Here is a 17,630-nt window from a genome sequence, read left to right as displayed (position 1 = left end):
TTGTCCTTGTGGTAGATAATGTCTTTAAAGGTTAGGGCTGTCCCTATTACCTCCAAGATACTGCACAGGCAACAGCCCAGCTGCTGTCATGGAATGAATACCTGCTACTGTGGCCGTTTGCCTCTGCCTTTAGAGGTTCTCTTGCCCTTCTCTCCTGTGGCCTCCTGACATGCTCCATCCCCATGCACACTGGGCATGTGCGGCCAGCTGGTAAAGCTGCTCTGTCCGTGTAGACTGTCCATCCACACTGCCTGGCATCCTCCCACTCAGTACCCAGAGCACTCCACACTGGATATCATCTAGAACGCAGCGCTCACCCCACTCACAGCTTCCTGTTTTCCACAGTACCTTCCCCTCCCACGCATCCTCTACCCAAGCCTCATCATCTTCCCTCTCACCACGGTCTGTTGTGTAGGCTGTGCATTGCACAGTATATGTAAGCGCCACAAGGCATGGATATTTTTTCTTTTTAATTTTATGAATGCAATCTGTTACAATAAGCGTGGCCCACAACAGATCTTCCATTGACACTTGAGAATGGACATATTTACCACAGATACAGGAATAGAGGGAAGGGTAGGGTTAGGCTAAGACGTCTCTCTGTATAGCCCCAGGGCCCTACCTGACCCATGGAGAACCTTCAGATGTCCCTGTGCCTAGCACTGACCAGTCAACAGGTCCCAGGCTTGGGTCAGGGCAATATTGTGGGTTAGCCATTCCTAGTAGTCCAAGTCTGCCATGACTGGGTCCTGTGCTCAGCTAGATATCAGACCCAGCTGCAGGGTTTGAACTCACGGCCAGTGGGGCTCCTTCCTTGGGTTGTTGAGGGGTCGGGGAGGCTCTTGTTCATTGCCAGTTCCTTTCCCAGGGCTGAGCCCGCCCTTGCACGGATCCAGGAGGACCGCCGACGCATCATCCTGCCAGCCATCGACAACATCAAGTACAGCACATTTGAGGTGCAGCAGTACGCCAGCGCTGCCCACGGCTACAACTGGGGCCTGTGGTGCATGTACATCATCCCTCCGCAGGACTGGCTGGACCGAGGTGACGAGTCAGCACCCATCAGGTAAGCCAGGATCAGCATGAGGGTTGGGAAGTTCCACCAAAGATGGCTCAGGACCCGAGGGAGGATCGTTTGCTTGAAGAAGCCCCAGTCTGCCCCAGATTTAAAAACAAAACAAAACAAAAAAATGTGTCCCTACCTCACAGGAGCAGGGAGTACCAGGACTACAGAGTAGCTTTGGTCAGGAAACATGGACAAGGCTGGCTCAGATCCAAGTCGATTGTGATCTTGGAAAAAAAGGAGGAAAGAGGGGGCTGGGGGGGAGGGAGGGAGGGAGGAGGGAGAGAGAGAGAGAGAGAGAGAGAGAGAGAGAGAGAGGGGGAGGGGGGGAGGGAGGGGGAGAGAGAGAGAGAGAGAGAGAGAGAGAGAGAGAGAGAGAGAGAGGGAGAGAGAGAGAGAGAGAGACAGAGAGACTGAGAGACTGAGAGACTAGAATAGGCAGCAATGGAAAGGCAGGGTCAGAGACAGACAGACAGACAGTCTGAGTGACAGACACTGAGACAGAAACGGAAAAGCAAGACAAACAGAGACGGCAGCAGAGGGAGACAAAGACTGAAAGGAAAGAGTGAAGGTCAGAGACAAAGACACAGATGGAAACAGAGAGAGACAGAGACAGCGAGGAACGAGACCGAGAGAGACAGAGAGGTGGGAGAGATAGAGACACAGAGACACAGAAAAGCAGATGGCAGCAGAGAACAGAGGAGGCAGCCACAGTGGAGCCCTGAGTATGGGCGGAGAGGACAGCCCATGGCTGTGAACTGTGTTCAGGAAGGGTAATACCCTGACCTCACATTACCCGGCAGAGCATTTTCTTTCTGTTTGAATTGGTTCATTAAACTCAAGGAGAGGAAGTTCAACCATTTCATAAGATCTGGGAGCCCCACTCATCCAAAAGAATTATGGGCTCTGCCTAACGGGGGCCATGGGAGAGTGTTTGTGGGAGACCCTGCTGCTACCTGTCATCCTACTGGTTTTGGTGTCACCCCCACTCAGTCAGATTTCTTTCACCTGCCTGCCAGCAGGACAGTCTCTGTAGTTGTCAGGCTCTTCCTCAGGTAAGTCCCATCTCCCGCCACACCACCTGATGAGCCCCCGGGAAATCTGCACCCTTACATCTGGCGGCTTGCTCCACTTTTTCCTGGGGACCCGCCTGGGTTCCGGAACTGTCTTTGGAGTAAATGAACACCTCCAGGTCCTACTGGGCCCAGGGTTCTGTTGTGCACCTCGCCCTATCTCCCTGCAGTGTTGTGGGACTTGGTGAGATAACCACCTTGCTATAAAAATGGCACCTTCTGGCTAGAATGCTGTGAGCAACTGTGATCCCTTGGACCAATGGCTCCTATGGGAGGATCTCCTGAGACCTCCTAGGAACTGGTGCACAGCTCGACCCTGTAGACTGAAGAACTAGTTCATTGAAATGCCTTGCTCATCTCCTCTCCACTGGCAAAGAACTATTGGTAGTAAATCCAGAACTCAGCATCATGAGATGAAATCATTTGGCGAGGAACTGGGGGCGGGGGAGGGGGGACCAAAAAAAAAAAAGCAAAACAAAATCATCATCTCAGAGGAAGTGGCTTTACAATGCCAAGACTAAGGAGCTTCCAGAGCTGGCAAAGCGCCATCTCCCCAAACCTCTTAGCTCCTCAAGGTTGCTCTCGGAGATGGACCAGGGATCTTGGAGTTGCTTGGGCTGCAGGGCTCTGGGCTCTGGGCTTTGCAGCAAAACCAGTGCAAGGGAAGCCTCTCAAAGCACAAGGCCCACGGATGGGCCCCCAGGGGCTCATTGAAGCAGAGAGTGACAGTCTGAAGGTTATTTTTCTTCATTTGAGATTCATTTCATGATCCCAATTAGTAGCAAGATAAATGCTTCGCGTGTGACATTTTAGAAATCAGAAGAAGTCCGAGGCCCAATGGGAGGCATCTCCCACGGTTTGTGCCAGGCTCTGGATATGCAAGAGACAGCGGGGAACAAGCTCGGTGGCCTGATTGAGTCTTGAGGGACGTTGATTCCCAAACTCCTTTATTAGAATCGCCCTAGAGCTGTTAACCCTGCTGCCAAAACCCAGCTAACTAATGGGGCTGACTCAACAGATATCACATTACAAAAAAAAAAAGGAAGACTAGTAATACTTTAAGGAGACGGGGCACACAGAAGCTTGTGCCTGTCTGGTGGAAGCCGCTTTGGAGAACTGCCTCCTGTAAAGACGCAGGAACTTCCTGTACCATCCGGACGTTCTATTCCTGGCAAGTTTTTTGTTTTTTGTTTTTTTCAAAATGAATGAACACACAGCCCACAAATAGGCCTTTATACAAGTGTTTGCAGTGACAATTTTTAAAATGCTCACTGTAGGAACAAGCCAAGTGTTTTGACCCGGTGAGTCGTGGAAGACATGGCCTCCCTTATCCTGGAGGACGGGGAGTCAAGGAGGAGAGGATCCTGACAGACATCCTCTCCCTCGTGGATTTGCCATTGGGGGTGGTTTGATACGTCTGGTGTGCCTCACTGTCTCTCCTGCATGAGAGTCCAGGGAGAATCCAGCTAGGCTTCATTTCCCTAAACTCTGGAGTAAGAGGAGGAAGGAGTGTGGGGGAATTCATCATTGCTTCCCTCCCCCTGACACATGAGAAGAGACAGAGAATCCAGTCAGACACTGCCTCCCTCACTCTAGAATACGAGGAAGTGTGGGAGAGAATCCTGTCAGAGGTTTCCTCCCTCACAGTGTTGCAGGAGCAACAGGGGAGAATCCTGTCAGCCTTCACCTCCCTCACTCTGGGATGGGGGCAGATCTCACCTTCCACACAGCGCTGCCGCAGGAGCAACAGAGGAGGAAGAACCTTCGCTTGTCACCTCACCCACTCAGTCTCAGGAGTAACAGGGAGGAATCCGGCTCACTTTGGAGGATCAGCAATCTAAGAGCCGGATCAAACAGTGTTTACTCTGTGTTGTCAGGAGCCATGGCTTCTGGTCAAGTGTGGCTTCTCACAGCTGAGGATCTGGAGTGATTATTGTTCCTGACCAAGACTGATTTCTCTCACACGAGATCTATGCTGGTTCCTCAAAAGTGTGACCTGCAAAAGACTGGACTCTGCCTGTGGATGGAAACGCGGTATCATATCCTTCCTTAATTAATCCAGTCAATGACCTGGCTAAAGGGACCACCCTTCAGGAAGGCAGATTCACCTAACACCGCGCTAAAGAGAGGGGAGGAATAATTAACCCTTAATGAGATAATGTATTTCCCCTTCCTGGAAAGTCTGACCCTGGTGTGGTTACAACAGAACTACAGAGAGGCTGCCCATTTTCTTTTCTGTCTCTCTCTTTCTGATACTGGCCTAAGCCTAAGTGTGTCCTCCCTCTCTTCCGGCTTTTTAGATCTTCCCCTAAGCCTTCCCTACCAGTGGCTGCTTCTGGGTCATGCTGTCTTGACTCAAATGGCAAAGGGACATGGCTTTTCCCTTCCTCCCCTCCCTCCTCCTTTTCTTTTCCCTCTTCCTCCTCTCCTCCTCTCCCTCCTCCCCTCCCTTCTCTCCTCCTCTCCCTCCTCTCCTCCCCCTCTTCTCTCCTTCCCTTTCCTGCTCCTCTGCTCCTCCTCCTCCCCTTCCTCCTCCCTCCCCCTCCCTTTCCCCTCCTCTCCTTCCCCTTCCTGCTCCTCTGCTTCTCCTCTTCCTCCTCCCCTTCCTTCCTTTTTCCCCCTCCTTCCCCCTCCCCTCCCCTTCCCGCCTCCCCTCCTTCCCCCTTTCCTACTCCTTTGCTCTTCCTCCCCTCCTCCCCCCCCTCCTCTGCCCCTCCCCCTCCCTCCTCCCATCCCCCCTCCCTTCCCCCTCCCCCCTCCTCCTCTCCTTCCCTTTCCTGCTCCTCCTTCTCCCCTCCTCCCCCTCCCTTTCCCTCCCTTTCCCCTCCCCTCCTCCTCTCCTTCCCTTTCCTGCTCCTTTGCTCCTCCTGCTCTTCCTCTTCCTCTCTCCTTTTCCTCCTCCACAGCACCCTTTTGAGACAGAGTCACACTCTGCAGCTCTGACTGGCCTGGAACTTGATGAGTAGATCAGGATGGTCTTGTTCCCACAGAGCTCCACCTGCTTATGCTTCCTCGGTGCTGGGATTAAGGGCATTTGTCTGCCCTGAGATTTATCTTGTAAAACTCTAATAAAATTATCTTCAAGCTCAAGAAACCAAAAAACCTGGCCAGTTCCTAGGGAAAAAGCACCTTCCCCACACAGTCAAACACTACCATGCCCATCCTCTATAGCCTTCCATGGAAAACTGGAGTTCATGTAACAGGCTAGGTTGGGGATGAGAAATAACAGAAATTCCCCAATTTCAAACACTGATTCTGAACTGACTGCTTGTGACCACCACACAGAGCCATAGCTTCTGCAAGTCAGGTGCCCATGGAATACACTTCTGACTCATCAACACACCATGGCTACAGTCGGTCTTCAGAATCAACCCCGGCACTCTCCAAATATATAACCAGAACAGGATACTGGCGTCAAGTTTCACACAAATAATAAAGCTACCAGAAACGAGAGAGAAGTGTGGAGGAGAGAAGTTGGAAAAGGTGAGGGAACCTGAGAACCAGGGCCCAAATATGCCCACCAAAAGCCAGTTTCTCCCTAGCCATTCCTTGATGTGGCCTGACCGTTGGTGGCCGTATATACTCCTGTAATAACCAAATAGTATTCTGCTGTGCACAAGCCATTGTTTATCAATCGACTGCAGAGGCCATTAGGGTTGATCCACTTTTTATGCTACAACAGAAACATCTGGGTTCTTCCAGAGTTTGCAGGCCCAGAAGACAGGCAAATGACCTGGTATTGGGATGAACAGATCTCCTGGCCCCCTCGGGGACCTGTTGCTGTGTCCTCTGAATGCTGCAGAAACAGGGGTCACCCCGGAAATGATCGGGACACACCCCCAACCTGAGAAGACCTCATTCAGGCATTGCTTGGTTCTGCTTTTCTGTAATCACAGCAAGAATTCCTCATGCAAGTAAAAATCAGCACACCTGGCTCGAGCACCGTGGCCTCCTGAGTTCCTGTTTATTTTGGAGCTGAGCAATAAAAAAAAGTCATTACCGGCTATAATAGCCTTGGCAGGGAATTTGGCACCTCTCTTCATCAGAAACCATCCTGGAATTGTTATCGTTGTTAAGACGATGAGAGACATACCTGTTGGACATTGGGACCATACCTTAACCAATCAAGTACTTGCTGTTAAACTGAATACTTGCTATTAAGATTCAAAGGTGCTATTAAAATCTTGTTACTGTTAGCTTTGCGAACAACGAAATATATCTTAGCGCAAACAAAAGGACCACCGTTCTTTCATACTACCGTGTTCACCGCTGCCTTTCAGTCAGCAAGAGCAGAACGTTTCTGTTAAATTTGATGCACACCAACGTCTTTTCATTCTTTGTGTTGGGCCTGGAGAAGGCATGAGCAGCCTCTGCTGGTTTCAGCATCAGGCACTGTGCCCTGGGTGAGACTAAGCTCTGGATGCTGAGGGATGCCTTTGTTCTGAGGCGAAGCCTTTCATGCAAAGCCTAGAAGCCCAGAGTGTGTTGGCTCACAGTCCTCGTGTGCCCTGTGGCCACAGAGTGTGTGTGGCCACAGTCCCTGTGGTCTATGTCTTCTCAGTCCTTTTCATCCTACCTGGCAGGGTCAGCACCCTCCACCCTTTACCAATAAATACATCCACACGCGCAAAGTGCCATCAAGATGGTGGCCGCTACTCTCCACTCTTACCTGGTCCCTTATCGATCTTGCTTCTCCATGTACTCTTTCCTTGGGTACGCACATTGATGGGTTGTGTTGTTTTGTTTTGTTGTTTTTTGTAACAGGGTTACTCTGTGTAAACCCAGGCTGGCCTTGAACTCAGAGATCCACCTGCCTCTGGCCCCCAAATGCTTCTGGGATTAAAGGTGTATCTTGCCGTTGCCTGGCAGACATTGAAGGATTTTTGCTACCTAGATAATGAGTGTATCCATTCATGATTTCAACAAAAGGCTGAAAGGCCTTTTGCTGCCATCTTTAAGAGAGAGAGAGAGAGAGAGAGAGAGAGAGAGAGAGAGAGAGAGAGAGAGTGTTTACACTGAAATATTACATGGCAGCTGGCAGTCTGTTCTCTGCAGCTGCATAGCTGCATACTCCGGAACTTCAGAGCTTGTCACTCAGCCTGACATCTGTAAAGGTTCACAGAGCCGAGTAGTGTACAGCTCACACAACTGAACTGTCCCATGTAGCCCTGAATCCACACACACCAACAAGACATGACCCTGAAGGAGGGTGACTAGGTGTGACCTGTGGAAAGCATTGTCTGTTGGAGTCACACAGCCCAAGCCAAGTTCTTAGACTCTGCCAGAGCCTAAGGCACACAAGGACAGGTCCAGGGCAGCTGGAGAAATGGATTCTCACTATACCCAGGGCACAGTGATGTCAGTAGGAACAAGAAGCATGGGAAGACTGAAGGGGCGAGAGGTTGTGGTCTCACAGGCAGTTAGGACTCTGGGCCAGACTCTAGTGACAGCCTCATTCTGCATCTCTCCTTCCCCAGGACACCCGCCATGATTGGCTGTTCATTTGTGGTGGACCGGGAGTACTTCGGGGACATTGGCCTGCTGGACCCAGGCATGGAGGTGTATGGTGCAGAGAACATCGAACTGGGGATGCGGGTGAGTAGGCTGGCATGCTCTGGGGAGCCAAGACTGTCTACAAGGGTGGGCCTGAGGACTCAAGCTGCTTGGAAGACTATGTTAGCCCAGCCAAGACAAAGGCCCAGTGGGAGTCCTTGCTAGCACTTTTAAATCAAAGCTCTGCCTACAGCTGATCAAAGCAGATGGAGTGCTGTGTCTGTGCTCCAAACTGTCATTTTCCATGTTATGCACATTGGCTGGTGGGGTTGCCTGGGAAAGTCTCATCCTTAGAGCCCAGGTGGATGCGGTGGGGGAGAATTGGTCCTCCAGCTAACTGGATACAGCACACGCACCTTTACAGGGAAAGGCAGAACATCCACAGAAGACACGGGTGCCCCTGTGAGGGGAGCATCGGAACAGCCTGCCAGTGGAGGTGACAGGCAGAAGTGAGCACAGGGACCTCACACAGGGTAGACTGTGAGAGGTTGTAGAATGGAGATCAAGCAGCCATGATCCCTTACGCCACCCTTGTGAGCCAGATGCAGAGACAGGCTTGACCTGAGCTTTTGCCTCTGTATTTCCTAGGGCACCAGCCTCTGGAAGCCATCAGTGACACATGTGCTGATCACCTCATAGCTAGGTTTTATGGGAAAAGGAAAGGATGGCCTGCCTTTCTGTACCCTGGCTTCTAGGAAAGGTGATGATTAGAGAAAAGGAAGCCTGTCCTTCAAAGGGGAAGATGGAGTAGGAAATGAAGCAGAAGGGTCCAGGGCAGGAGCATTAATCACAACAAAGACATTTAGGGAAACACTCCAGTGAGCCACAGGAGCCTGGACAGCAAGGCAAGATGTGGCAGGCAAAGGACTGACCAGTGCAAGGCTCTGGGGCAGCTTGAGATGCTCCCAAGGTTTGTGGGGCCGTACCTCAGAGATGGGAAGGTACTTACCCAGTCAGTAGAGCAGGACATGGAGCATCAGACTCCAAGGCTCCTGATACCTTCTTCCGGGATGCCTCTGACTTGTGGGATGGGAGAGGCTACACAGAGAGGACAAGACATAGCTGAGGGAGAGTGGTGGGGAGTGGACCTGCTCCTCAGACTCTGAGCTATCCTGAAAGAGGCCAGCCATGTTTGGTGGTAGGCAGTGGAAAGGGAGGGGGCATACAGCTTCCCCTCCATATCGGTTTTGAGCATCTGGAAGGACAGAGATGCCTCAGGGGTGTGGGGCTGACTGTGGACGCATGTCTCAGATCCCGAAGTCCCTTCGAAGTTCAGCATCCATGTAGCCCTGTTACTGTGAGACACCTCACTGCAGCCTTCCCCAAGTCTTAGTTGCACCGTCCGAGTTCCCAGTACTTTGTGGAGAGAATGGTTGTTCAAAAAAAGAGAAAAAAAAAATCAGGCTGGATTTGGAAGCTGGTGGTCAGGGCTCTACTTGTGCTAGTAAGACTCGGGGACAGAGGCTGTGTGTAGCAGGCCTGTGCTAGGCTCTGACTTCCTAGAGGACAAAGAGCAGGCTTCGGGTAGCTTTAGAGTCGACAGGAAAAAGCAAGGACAGGTAAGTTGTGAACTTCACAATCAGTAGAAGGAGGAGAAGTTAAACGTGCACAGAGGTCAGCAGTATGGACAGGCAGGCAGCCAGATGGTGGGAAGAAAGCCCTAAGCCTGCATTAGGGAGTTGAAATGCATAGTTAGTCTCTGACCAGCATCCCAGATAAAAAGAAGAAAGGGAATCTTTGAATCTTCCTGAACCAGAACGCACAAAGGCGGGCAGAACTCACGGTCGGTTTGACCAGCAGAACCCATGGTTCATAGAGGTTGCGCTAAGGGGTTGGAATTCCAGGAAGGGATGTTATAGACATAATAGCCCCATCCATTGGGAGATCTCTCTGCATACTTAGAGATGAAGGAAAGGCTTTTCACCCAAAAGCGCATGGCCAACTGGAGCTAAAGGCCAATTACAAGTTGGCTACTAATAGATTTTACTAAGTTTGTAAAATAAAACTTCAGCTCATGTACGTTACAGTCATCCTTGAGTTTCTTTTAGGTCCTGGCCCCAGGTTACACTTGGAACAATTTAAACAGAGACAGGAAACCGCAAGTCTGGCCACTTGGGCAGATGGGAGGTTCTCAAAGATGTTGCCAGAATAATGTTTTTTTTTTCTTTTTTCTTTTTGTCGGAGCTGGGGACCGAACCCAGGGCCTTGCCCTTGCTAGGCAAGCGCTCTACCACTGAGCTAAATCCCCAACCCCCAGAATAATGTTTTTAAAAATATTTATTTACTTATTTTATGTACGTGACTATGAGTGTCACTGTCTTTAGGCAACCAGAAGAGGGCATCAGATCCCACTACAGATGGTTGTGAGCCAGCATGTGGTTGCTGGGAATTGAACTCAGGACCTCTGGAAGAGCAGCCACTACTCTTAACCGCTGAGCCACCTCTCCAGCCCCAGAATAATTTCTTAAGTAAACCAGTGTTGTTCTTTTCAAATATTGTTATCTGGGCTCATCTTTCCCATCTGGCAGAATTGTGCTTTTCCCCAAGAAGGGAACTGGGAGCTTTATGTCAGACCAGGACTTAACACTGGCCGTGTCACTGCATGAGGAGGCATGTTCTTTGGGAATGAGTCGAATGGCTGGTCAACCTTGATGAGCAGACATTTACATTCTGGCATTGTAAGTTTGTTTATCTCTAACAGGCCCAGTTACATGCTACACACCCCTTAACTAAAATTCTACTTTTTTGGTGATTTTTACGTCTACAAGGCCACTCTATTAACAATAAATTCTGCCACTTTGAGCTTTTTCTACATCAGGGAAGTTATCTTTAAGGTGAACCCACCTTCCTAGGGGTGGTCCTGCCCTGCCCCGCCGGATTAACCAGTCAGGGAAGAGACAAGAGTGTGGCTCCACCTAGAGGTAAATTTTATTCTTTACGGAGATCTGCACACGGGATTGAAGAGGGTGCAAATCACAGCCTCCAGTGCTGCAAGACTGCGTATCACTCACACCAGTCATGTGTGAAACACACAAGTGAGCCTCACGTGTATATCACGTTTTTATTTCTGACTGCATTTAGGGGAGCTTGCATGGAAACCGACAGTTTCAGCAAGATAAAATAAATCAGAGGAGGAGGGAAGGAGGGAGGTGGGGCGGGCTGACACAGCAATGCTTACACAACCCTGCAGAGCTGGGCAGGAGGAAAGCCAGCACTCCTCTGAGCCAGGCCACTGCCAAGAAGCTCTGCTGAGGCTTGGAAGGCTGAGCCTAGGACCCTCTGTTTTCATTGTTAAAGATTCCAGAGGGCTCTGCAGGGAGGGACTCTACTTACCCAGGGACCCAGAGTCCTGGGAGGAACCCCCAACAGGGTAGAGGGTGTGGGAGCCAGGCCTGGCCCATGGAGAGGAAGCAAGGTGAGCTGCCCTCCCCTCAGGGTTCCCAATTTTCGTCCATCTGACAGCTGTGTGGCTCCAGGACCCTTTAACTGTGGGGCAGCCCCCTGCTGAGGTACCTCATCTTAGAGAATCCACTAGTCCACTTCGAGAATCTCCAGTCTTCCCAAACGTGAGTGTTCTCTAAACAGGCCTCTAGAATTAAAGAATAGATGATGGAAAATGGCTCCTACGTGGGGGGCGGTTCTAGAAATCGCCAGAGAACAGGCATCTCTGCCGTCAGTAGCAATCATGGAAGCTGCTTTGCTCAGATCATAGCCTTCAGGCTATGTTCCTGCTCCCCACAGTGACCCTGAGATGACCACCGGGTCCAGCACATGTGTGTGGACAAAGAGGACTTTCCAGCAGAGAGATCCAGGGCACACTGAAATTTGGGCAGCCCTCACCCATAGTGCCCAGATGGTCTGGAAGCAAACAAGGAGTCAGGACAGACCCCAGCTAGAGATGGCAAGACAGTGGGTATGACAGTGGTAGCAAGCCATCACTGCTGGCTGGCCCATCACAGGATGTCTGTGGCTTAGACTGGAAAGGGACAGACAGGACAGGGACGGTTAGTGGCTGTTGGGAACTGCCTGTGGGGTGAGGGTCAGGGTCAAACGTGACTTTTTTTTTCCATTCCTAAGGTAGGTGGGCGTAAAGTAGCTTTTTAAAGAGAGAAAGCTGCCCCTGGGTACTTGGAAAAAAAGACTAAGGAAGTCAGGAGTGAGCGAAGGTAACCAGGTATGGAGCCCATCTCCCTGATGGTTCAGGAGAGCTGGGTCTTTGGCATGTTCAGTGACAGCAGCTGCTGTGCCCAGGTCTTGGTGGACTCCTGTGCTGTGTCCCTGGACTCTGCACTCACCTCCTGTCTCAGTCACTCTTCCTATTGCTATGACAACAAAAACAACTTATGGGAGGAAGGAAGGAAAGGCTTGTTTTGGCTTGTCGCTTGGAAGTGCAGTCTGTGAGCATGGTGGGGGGGGTGTCATGGTGTCAGGGGTGTGAGACAGCGGATGACACTGTGTCCCCGGTCAGGATGCAAAGGTGGACATTCGCTCTCAGTTGCTTTCTCTTCTATTCAGTGATGGTGCTGCCTTCTCTCCTCAGTTAACCCAACCGAGAAACTTCCTCACAGACAGGCTCAGGGGTGATTCTAAGTCTTAGCAAGTCAACAATCCAGATTAGCCATCCACCTCCCAAGTCTAAAAAACCCAGTGCCCACCCCACTGGATGACTGATGCCTCTGCCTGTCCAGGGCCCATTGCCGCCACCCACTGTGTGAAGTTGGATATGGCTGGGGTGTCTCCAAGGGCCTATTGTTCTGTCACAGCTAACATATTCATGGGCTCTGGCGTGATTGATCACCGAGGCTGAGATCCATGCTGGGGAGGACTATGACACCTCATAATGGAAATGCCCATCTAACCGTATGCGGCCCCATCCTGAGAGGAACCAGGAGAACACGCGTGAATGCACACAGAGGGGAAAGTCACCAACAGCTGGCCCCGTCCTTCTGCTCTGCCCAGATGGGAATCCTGAGTAGAAAGGAGATGCTCTTCCAGGGCATTCTGGGCCCTGTATTTCCTGAGGCCTGGGTACTGGAGTGGCAGACCCAGACGCCTATGGCTCTGGGCCCTTCAGAAGGTAGAAATGCTTTTCTCTGGACACTCAGAGGCTTATAGCCCTGGGCCTTAACCACCAGCAGCCCAAGTACTTGGCAGCTCCTGTGACCCTCAGCTTCAAGCCACAGTAAATAAATGGTGGCAGCTCAGAGCAGCTGGAATGCCAACTGCTGGTGACACAGCTCTCAAGTAAGCCTTAGGTGCTGGGATCCTTTGACCCGGAATGACAGGAGTTACAGCTCTCAGGCTTTGGAGGTCAGGAATTTAGCCCTTAAAGCTTTGCAGCTTTGTGTAATTCTTCCAACAGCCAGGACCCATACGTCCTTGTCTAGGGCTCTCTTCTTTTTTCCAGTATCCACTCTCCACCTGCCCTGACTTGCTCACTACCTCCTCCCAACCCCCATCTTGCCATGTTGTTTCTGTTCCTTGTCTCTTTACCCTTGTCCCTGCCTCTTGTCACTGCTGCTGCTGCTACCCCTGCTGTCCCACTACCATAGCCTTTTCTTCTTGTTACCGGTTCAACCTGTTGCTGTCACACCTGGCACGGGGTGGGGGTTGGGGTTTTGCAGCGCAGGGGGGAGTCTCCCAGAGACTCATAAACCAAGATGAACAGTTCCCTTGCATAGGCAGGAAGTGGGTGTGGCCAGGGCATTTGCACCAATTTCTGCTCAATCTTTGGTATAAATTGATGGACTGTGTTTCCCCAGTCACGGCAAAGCTCCTCTTGAACCCATCAGCCGTCTACGGGTCTTCGCTCCGATCATCTTCATGCCTGTACAATGCTCTTAACCACTGAGTTGTTATCCTTCCAGCCCCTAGAACACAATCCCTCAAAGTGGCTCTTCAGAATAAGAACAGGGTTTCAGCTGGGTGGCCGTGGTGCACACATTTGATACCAGCTCAGGTGAATCAGAAACAGGTGGATCTCTGTAAATTTGAGACCAGCCTGGTCTATAGAGTGAGTTCCAGGACAGCCAAGGGTACAAAGAGAAACCCTGTCTTGAAAACCCAAACCAAACCAACAAACTTCTTCTTCCTTGCAAAAATCAGCTCCAAGGTGAAAGCCAGCCTCTGTGGGGTGGAGTCCTGGCTAGTGGTGATTCTCAGTACCTGACAGAGCACATATCCTGCTCCTCAAACGCAGGCAGTTTGCAGCGCAGGAGCGAGCGTCTGAGCTCCCGCTCTGCAGCCGCCTTTCCAAAGCAGTCTTCGTTAGATTTTTGTCCTGACCTTTATTAAACCTAATGGACACAGCAGAATCATTTCCCCCCTAATTGGCTCCAGGACTTTCCTCATTAGGGGACGTGCAGCTGGTATTTCTACAATCACAGGGATGAAAATTGACCTGGAGACTTCGGAGTCCCTCTAATTGGATTGAGTCGATTAGAAAGGCTGTGTGGGCCATCATATTAATCACAGGTCAGAGACGTGAGAACAGGGAGCAGAGTATAGACCTGTGGCTGCAAACCAGCATCCCGAACAGGTACACACGCCGCGCTCTCTCCCTCTGAGCCGCTCTTTCTCCACCATGGCCACTTTACCCTGCTGGCCGCACAGCTTGCCGGGCTCCCACCGAACGACGAACGGGAACCTTTGTGTCTCTGTTCAGGTGTCAGTCTTAGAGCCCTCCCACCTTCCCAGCCTTCCTCATGGAAATCCCTCAGCCCCTCCATGCTTCTGTTCGGCCAAAGCACATGCAGACTGCATGGGGGAGAATTCTGTCTGTCTGGTAGGGGAGCTCCTCAAGGACATACATTTCCCTGGCATGATTCTCTGCTAGATCACGGTATCTGCAACCCCGAGAACAGACCGTAAGAGTCTGCAACTAGCTCCCCTCTCCTTACCCTTCCCAGCCAGTACTGCAGCCCATTTTAGATGGATCCTGCATCATCCCTGAGCTACAGTCACTGGCCGTATGCACCATAGTAACATCAAGGGCTTTTAGACTTGGGAGACGCAAATGTTCTGCACTGAGCTATATCCTCAGGCCTCATGAGAGCAAAATTCTAGGGAGGAGAGGAGACAGGAGGTTATAACTGAGCGAGGTATGTGTCTGAGGCAGGTAGTGGGCTATTCCCCAGGATATGAGTCCCAAGAGGGTATCAGACCTCAATCCAAGGTGACCGAGGCTGAGAGAGCAACTTAGATTTGTGTCGGATCTGAGATCATTACCACACGGTCACTATTTATATTGGGGTGTCTCAGGTGCTCCCCTGCAAGTGGGTGGCCTACAAGGAGCCTGCTTCCAACAGCTCTGACGTTAATGGCTGCTGCCAAGAGTTTTCCAGGGGCAACTCTGCCATGCAAAGAGAGGGGCTAGCCTGGACCCACCCCAGGGACCACACTGTGGCTGCCACACAACTTCAATCCTCACCTAAGAATGCCTGTGTGAGACAGGGCAGAGGGGCCCTTTGCTGTCTGGGTGTTGGGCAAGAGTAGCCACAAACTAAGCATCCTCACCTGCCAACTATTCACACATCCACAAGCTCCATCTGTCGGGGGGGGGGGGCAGGCATTGCCTGGGGGCAGAGAGAGAGGATGAAGGGTATCTGCATCACAGACACAGTGTCTTCCAAGATCCCCTGAGACTTGCAATCACGCTGGACTCTGTTCATTCACCCACACCAACATCTATCTCAGCCTGTTTGCCAATCCATTGTAGAGGAGCCCGTGAGAACTGTTTAAGGACTAAACGCCGTGGGTTCACGGTGGCTCTGAAAGACGCTGCTTAAACACTGTTTTACTTAAGTCAGCCTGATGTGGCGGGGGCTGGGACGAGGCACACTGGCTCAGATAGAATTGGAATTGCCCAGTTGTCAGCAGGAGGTGTGCCCCTGCTTGGAACCTGCTTGTGGATATGCGTGTGTGCGCTTGCGTGCGGTAGGTCGTGTGTGATGAGCGTTGTCCTGTGTTATTTACGTCTGTGTCTTGGGTGTGGGTCTACAGATATCCTTGGGGTGACCGGCTGCAACAGCAGGTCTGCTGTGGATGTGTATCCATAGTTCCTCTTCCACTCATGGTACCGGCCTGGCAGGCACTTGTGGCTTCTCTATGTCACCAGCCTGGAAGGGACAGCTTGGTCTGACTGCTGTCATGGCTCAGTCACCCTTTGTAATATGTCTCTGGAAATGGAGTTACTCAGTCAGATGAGTCTTGTATTTGCACAGCTTTTGATACAAACGTTAGTCCCTTTTTCTGCACCCAGAAGGATATTTGTATGTTTACGTGTGTGTTATATTTCAATGTGCACATATGTGTGTGTGTGCCTGTGGTATATGTATGTACATTATATATAGATTGTACATCTATATGTATATATGAGTGTGATAGGTATATATGTGCAATGAGTGTGGTATCTGTATATGTATGTGTGTAGTTTGTATACACGTATGTAATATGTATACATGTGTGATATGTCTGCATGCATGTGATATATATGTGCATGTGTATGATGTACAATGTGGTCTTTGTGCATATATGTATTTGTGTGGTGTGTGTATGTGTATACATATGTATGTGTGTGGTATGTGCATATGTGTATGGTATATACATGTTGTGGTATTTGTGTACATGCATGATATGTGTTGTATATGTTTGTGTGGTGTATGTGTGTGTGTGTGTATGTGTATGTGTGTGGTGTGTGGAATATTTTCTTTGGCAGTGATGCCTGAGGGAAGCCATTTTCCAAGCCTTGTGATATGTGGGGGCTGATCAGCTGTCATTTTTTTATTTTCTGCAACTATGACAGACACTGAGGACCTAGCTTTGTGGTTTTGAATGAGTCTGAACACTGTGTGCAAGTGTTCACCATATGTTTTTCCCTCCCTGGCTGGCTTTGCTTGCTTGCCCCTCCTTCTCTGGCTCGTTGAAGAGCCGTTCTGCCCTCAGGGATATGAGCTCCCTGTGTGGTTGGGAAACCCATTCCTGTTGCTTTTGGCTTGCATTCTGGGCACTGGGCTTTTCCTGGTGTTTTCTGAAGGGATAACATGAAGCCATCAGTCCTTTAAATACCTTCCTGTTGGCACCACAGAGTTCCCACTCTGAGAGCTTGGTCAGTGTGCAGTGCGTGCTTGCACAGAAGTGAGGTCCTAATTGCCTTTCCACTGTTTTAAAGTAGAGGTTCCTCCCTCCTTTGCCACAAGAACAACAACCTCTGCCACATACTCTGCATGTGTGTATGCCTGTGTGTATTATTGTATGTGGTATGTATGCATATGTGTCAGTTCGTGGTGTGCATTTGGTGTGTAGTATATATGCTTGTCTGTGTTGGTGTGTGAGTAGTATATGTGTGTGTGTGTGCATGTCTGTGTGTGTTTGTGTGTAAACTTGTGCACATGTGGTTTTATGTATATGAGTGTCTATAAATATGTGTGTATGCGTCTCTATATGTGTGTGTATGAGTATACATATGAGTGTATGTTTGTGTATATACATATGTGGTTCTGTGTATATATGTGTGTCTCTATATGTGTGTGTCTGTCTATATATATGTGTGTATATATGTGTATATATATATGTACATATATTTGTGTAAATATGTGTGTGGTTTTATGTATATATGTGTGTCTATATATGTCTGTGTATGTATGTGTATGTGATATGTGTGTTTATGTATATGTATGTATGGGTGTGTATATGTATGTATATGTATGTGTATGTATGTGTGTATGTGTGTTTATGTGTATATATGTTTGGGTCTATATATGTATGTGTCTATATATATGTGTGTGTATGTGTTTATGTGTATGTGTGTGTGTTGTGTCTGTTTTGAACTTTCTACTTTTAGCCATTACCTCATTGTTTTATAAAAGACTATGTCTCAGCTGAATATGTCCTCATTATCTGTCTAGAATTTTCTCGGCTATTCTCTTGTTTTTATTACTGTG

At 49.9% G+C, this 17,630-nt stretch overlaps 1 protein-coding gene across 1 annotated transcript in view; it reads left to right on the top strand.

The window, feature by feature from the left end:
- Galnt9 (polypeptide N-acetylgalactosaminyltransferase 9) overlaps nucleotides 1-17,630 on the top strand; it is a 78,473-nt gene that overhangs the window by 52,442 nt on the left and 8,401 nt on the right. Inside the window, exons 5-6 of the mRNA XM_032886805.1 lie at nucleotides 869-1,066; nucleotides 7,614-7,731. Of these exons, the coding sequence (XP_032742696.1) occupies nucleotides 869-1,066; nucleotides 7,614-7,731 (316 nt within the window). The remainder of the gene's footprint in view (nucleotides 1-868; nucleotides 1,067-7,613; nucleotides 7,732-17,630) is intronic.

The sequence above is a fragment of the Rattus rattus genome, chromosome 16, assembly GCF_011064425.1.
Source record: "Rattus rattus isolate New Zealand chromosome 16, Rrattus_CSIRO_v1, whole genome shotgun sequence".
Classification (NCBI taxonomy): Eukaryota; Metazoa; Chordata; class Mammalia; order Rodentia; family Muridae; genus Rattus; species Rattus rattus.
The sequence above is the reverse complement of the archived record's forward strand: the minus strand, read 5'-3'. Positions and strand labels throughout refer to the sequence as shown.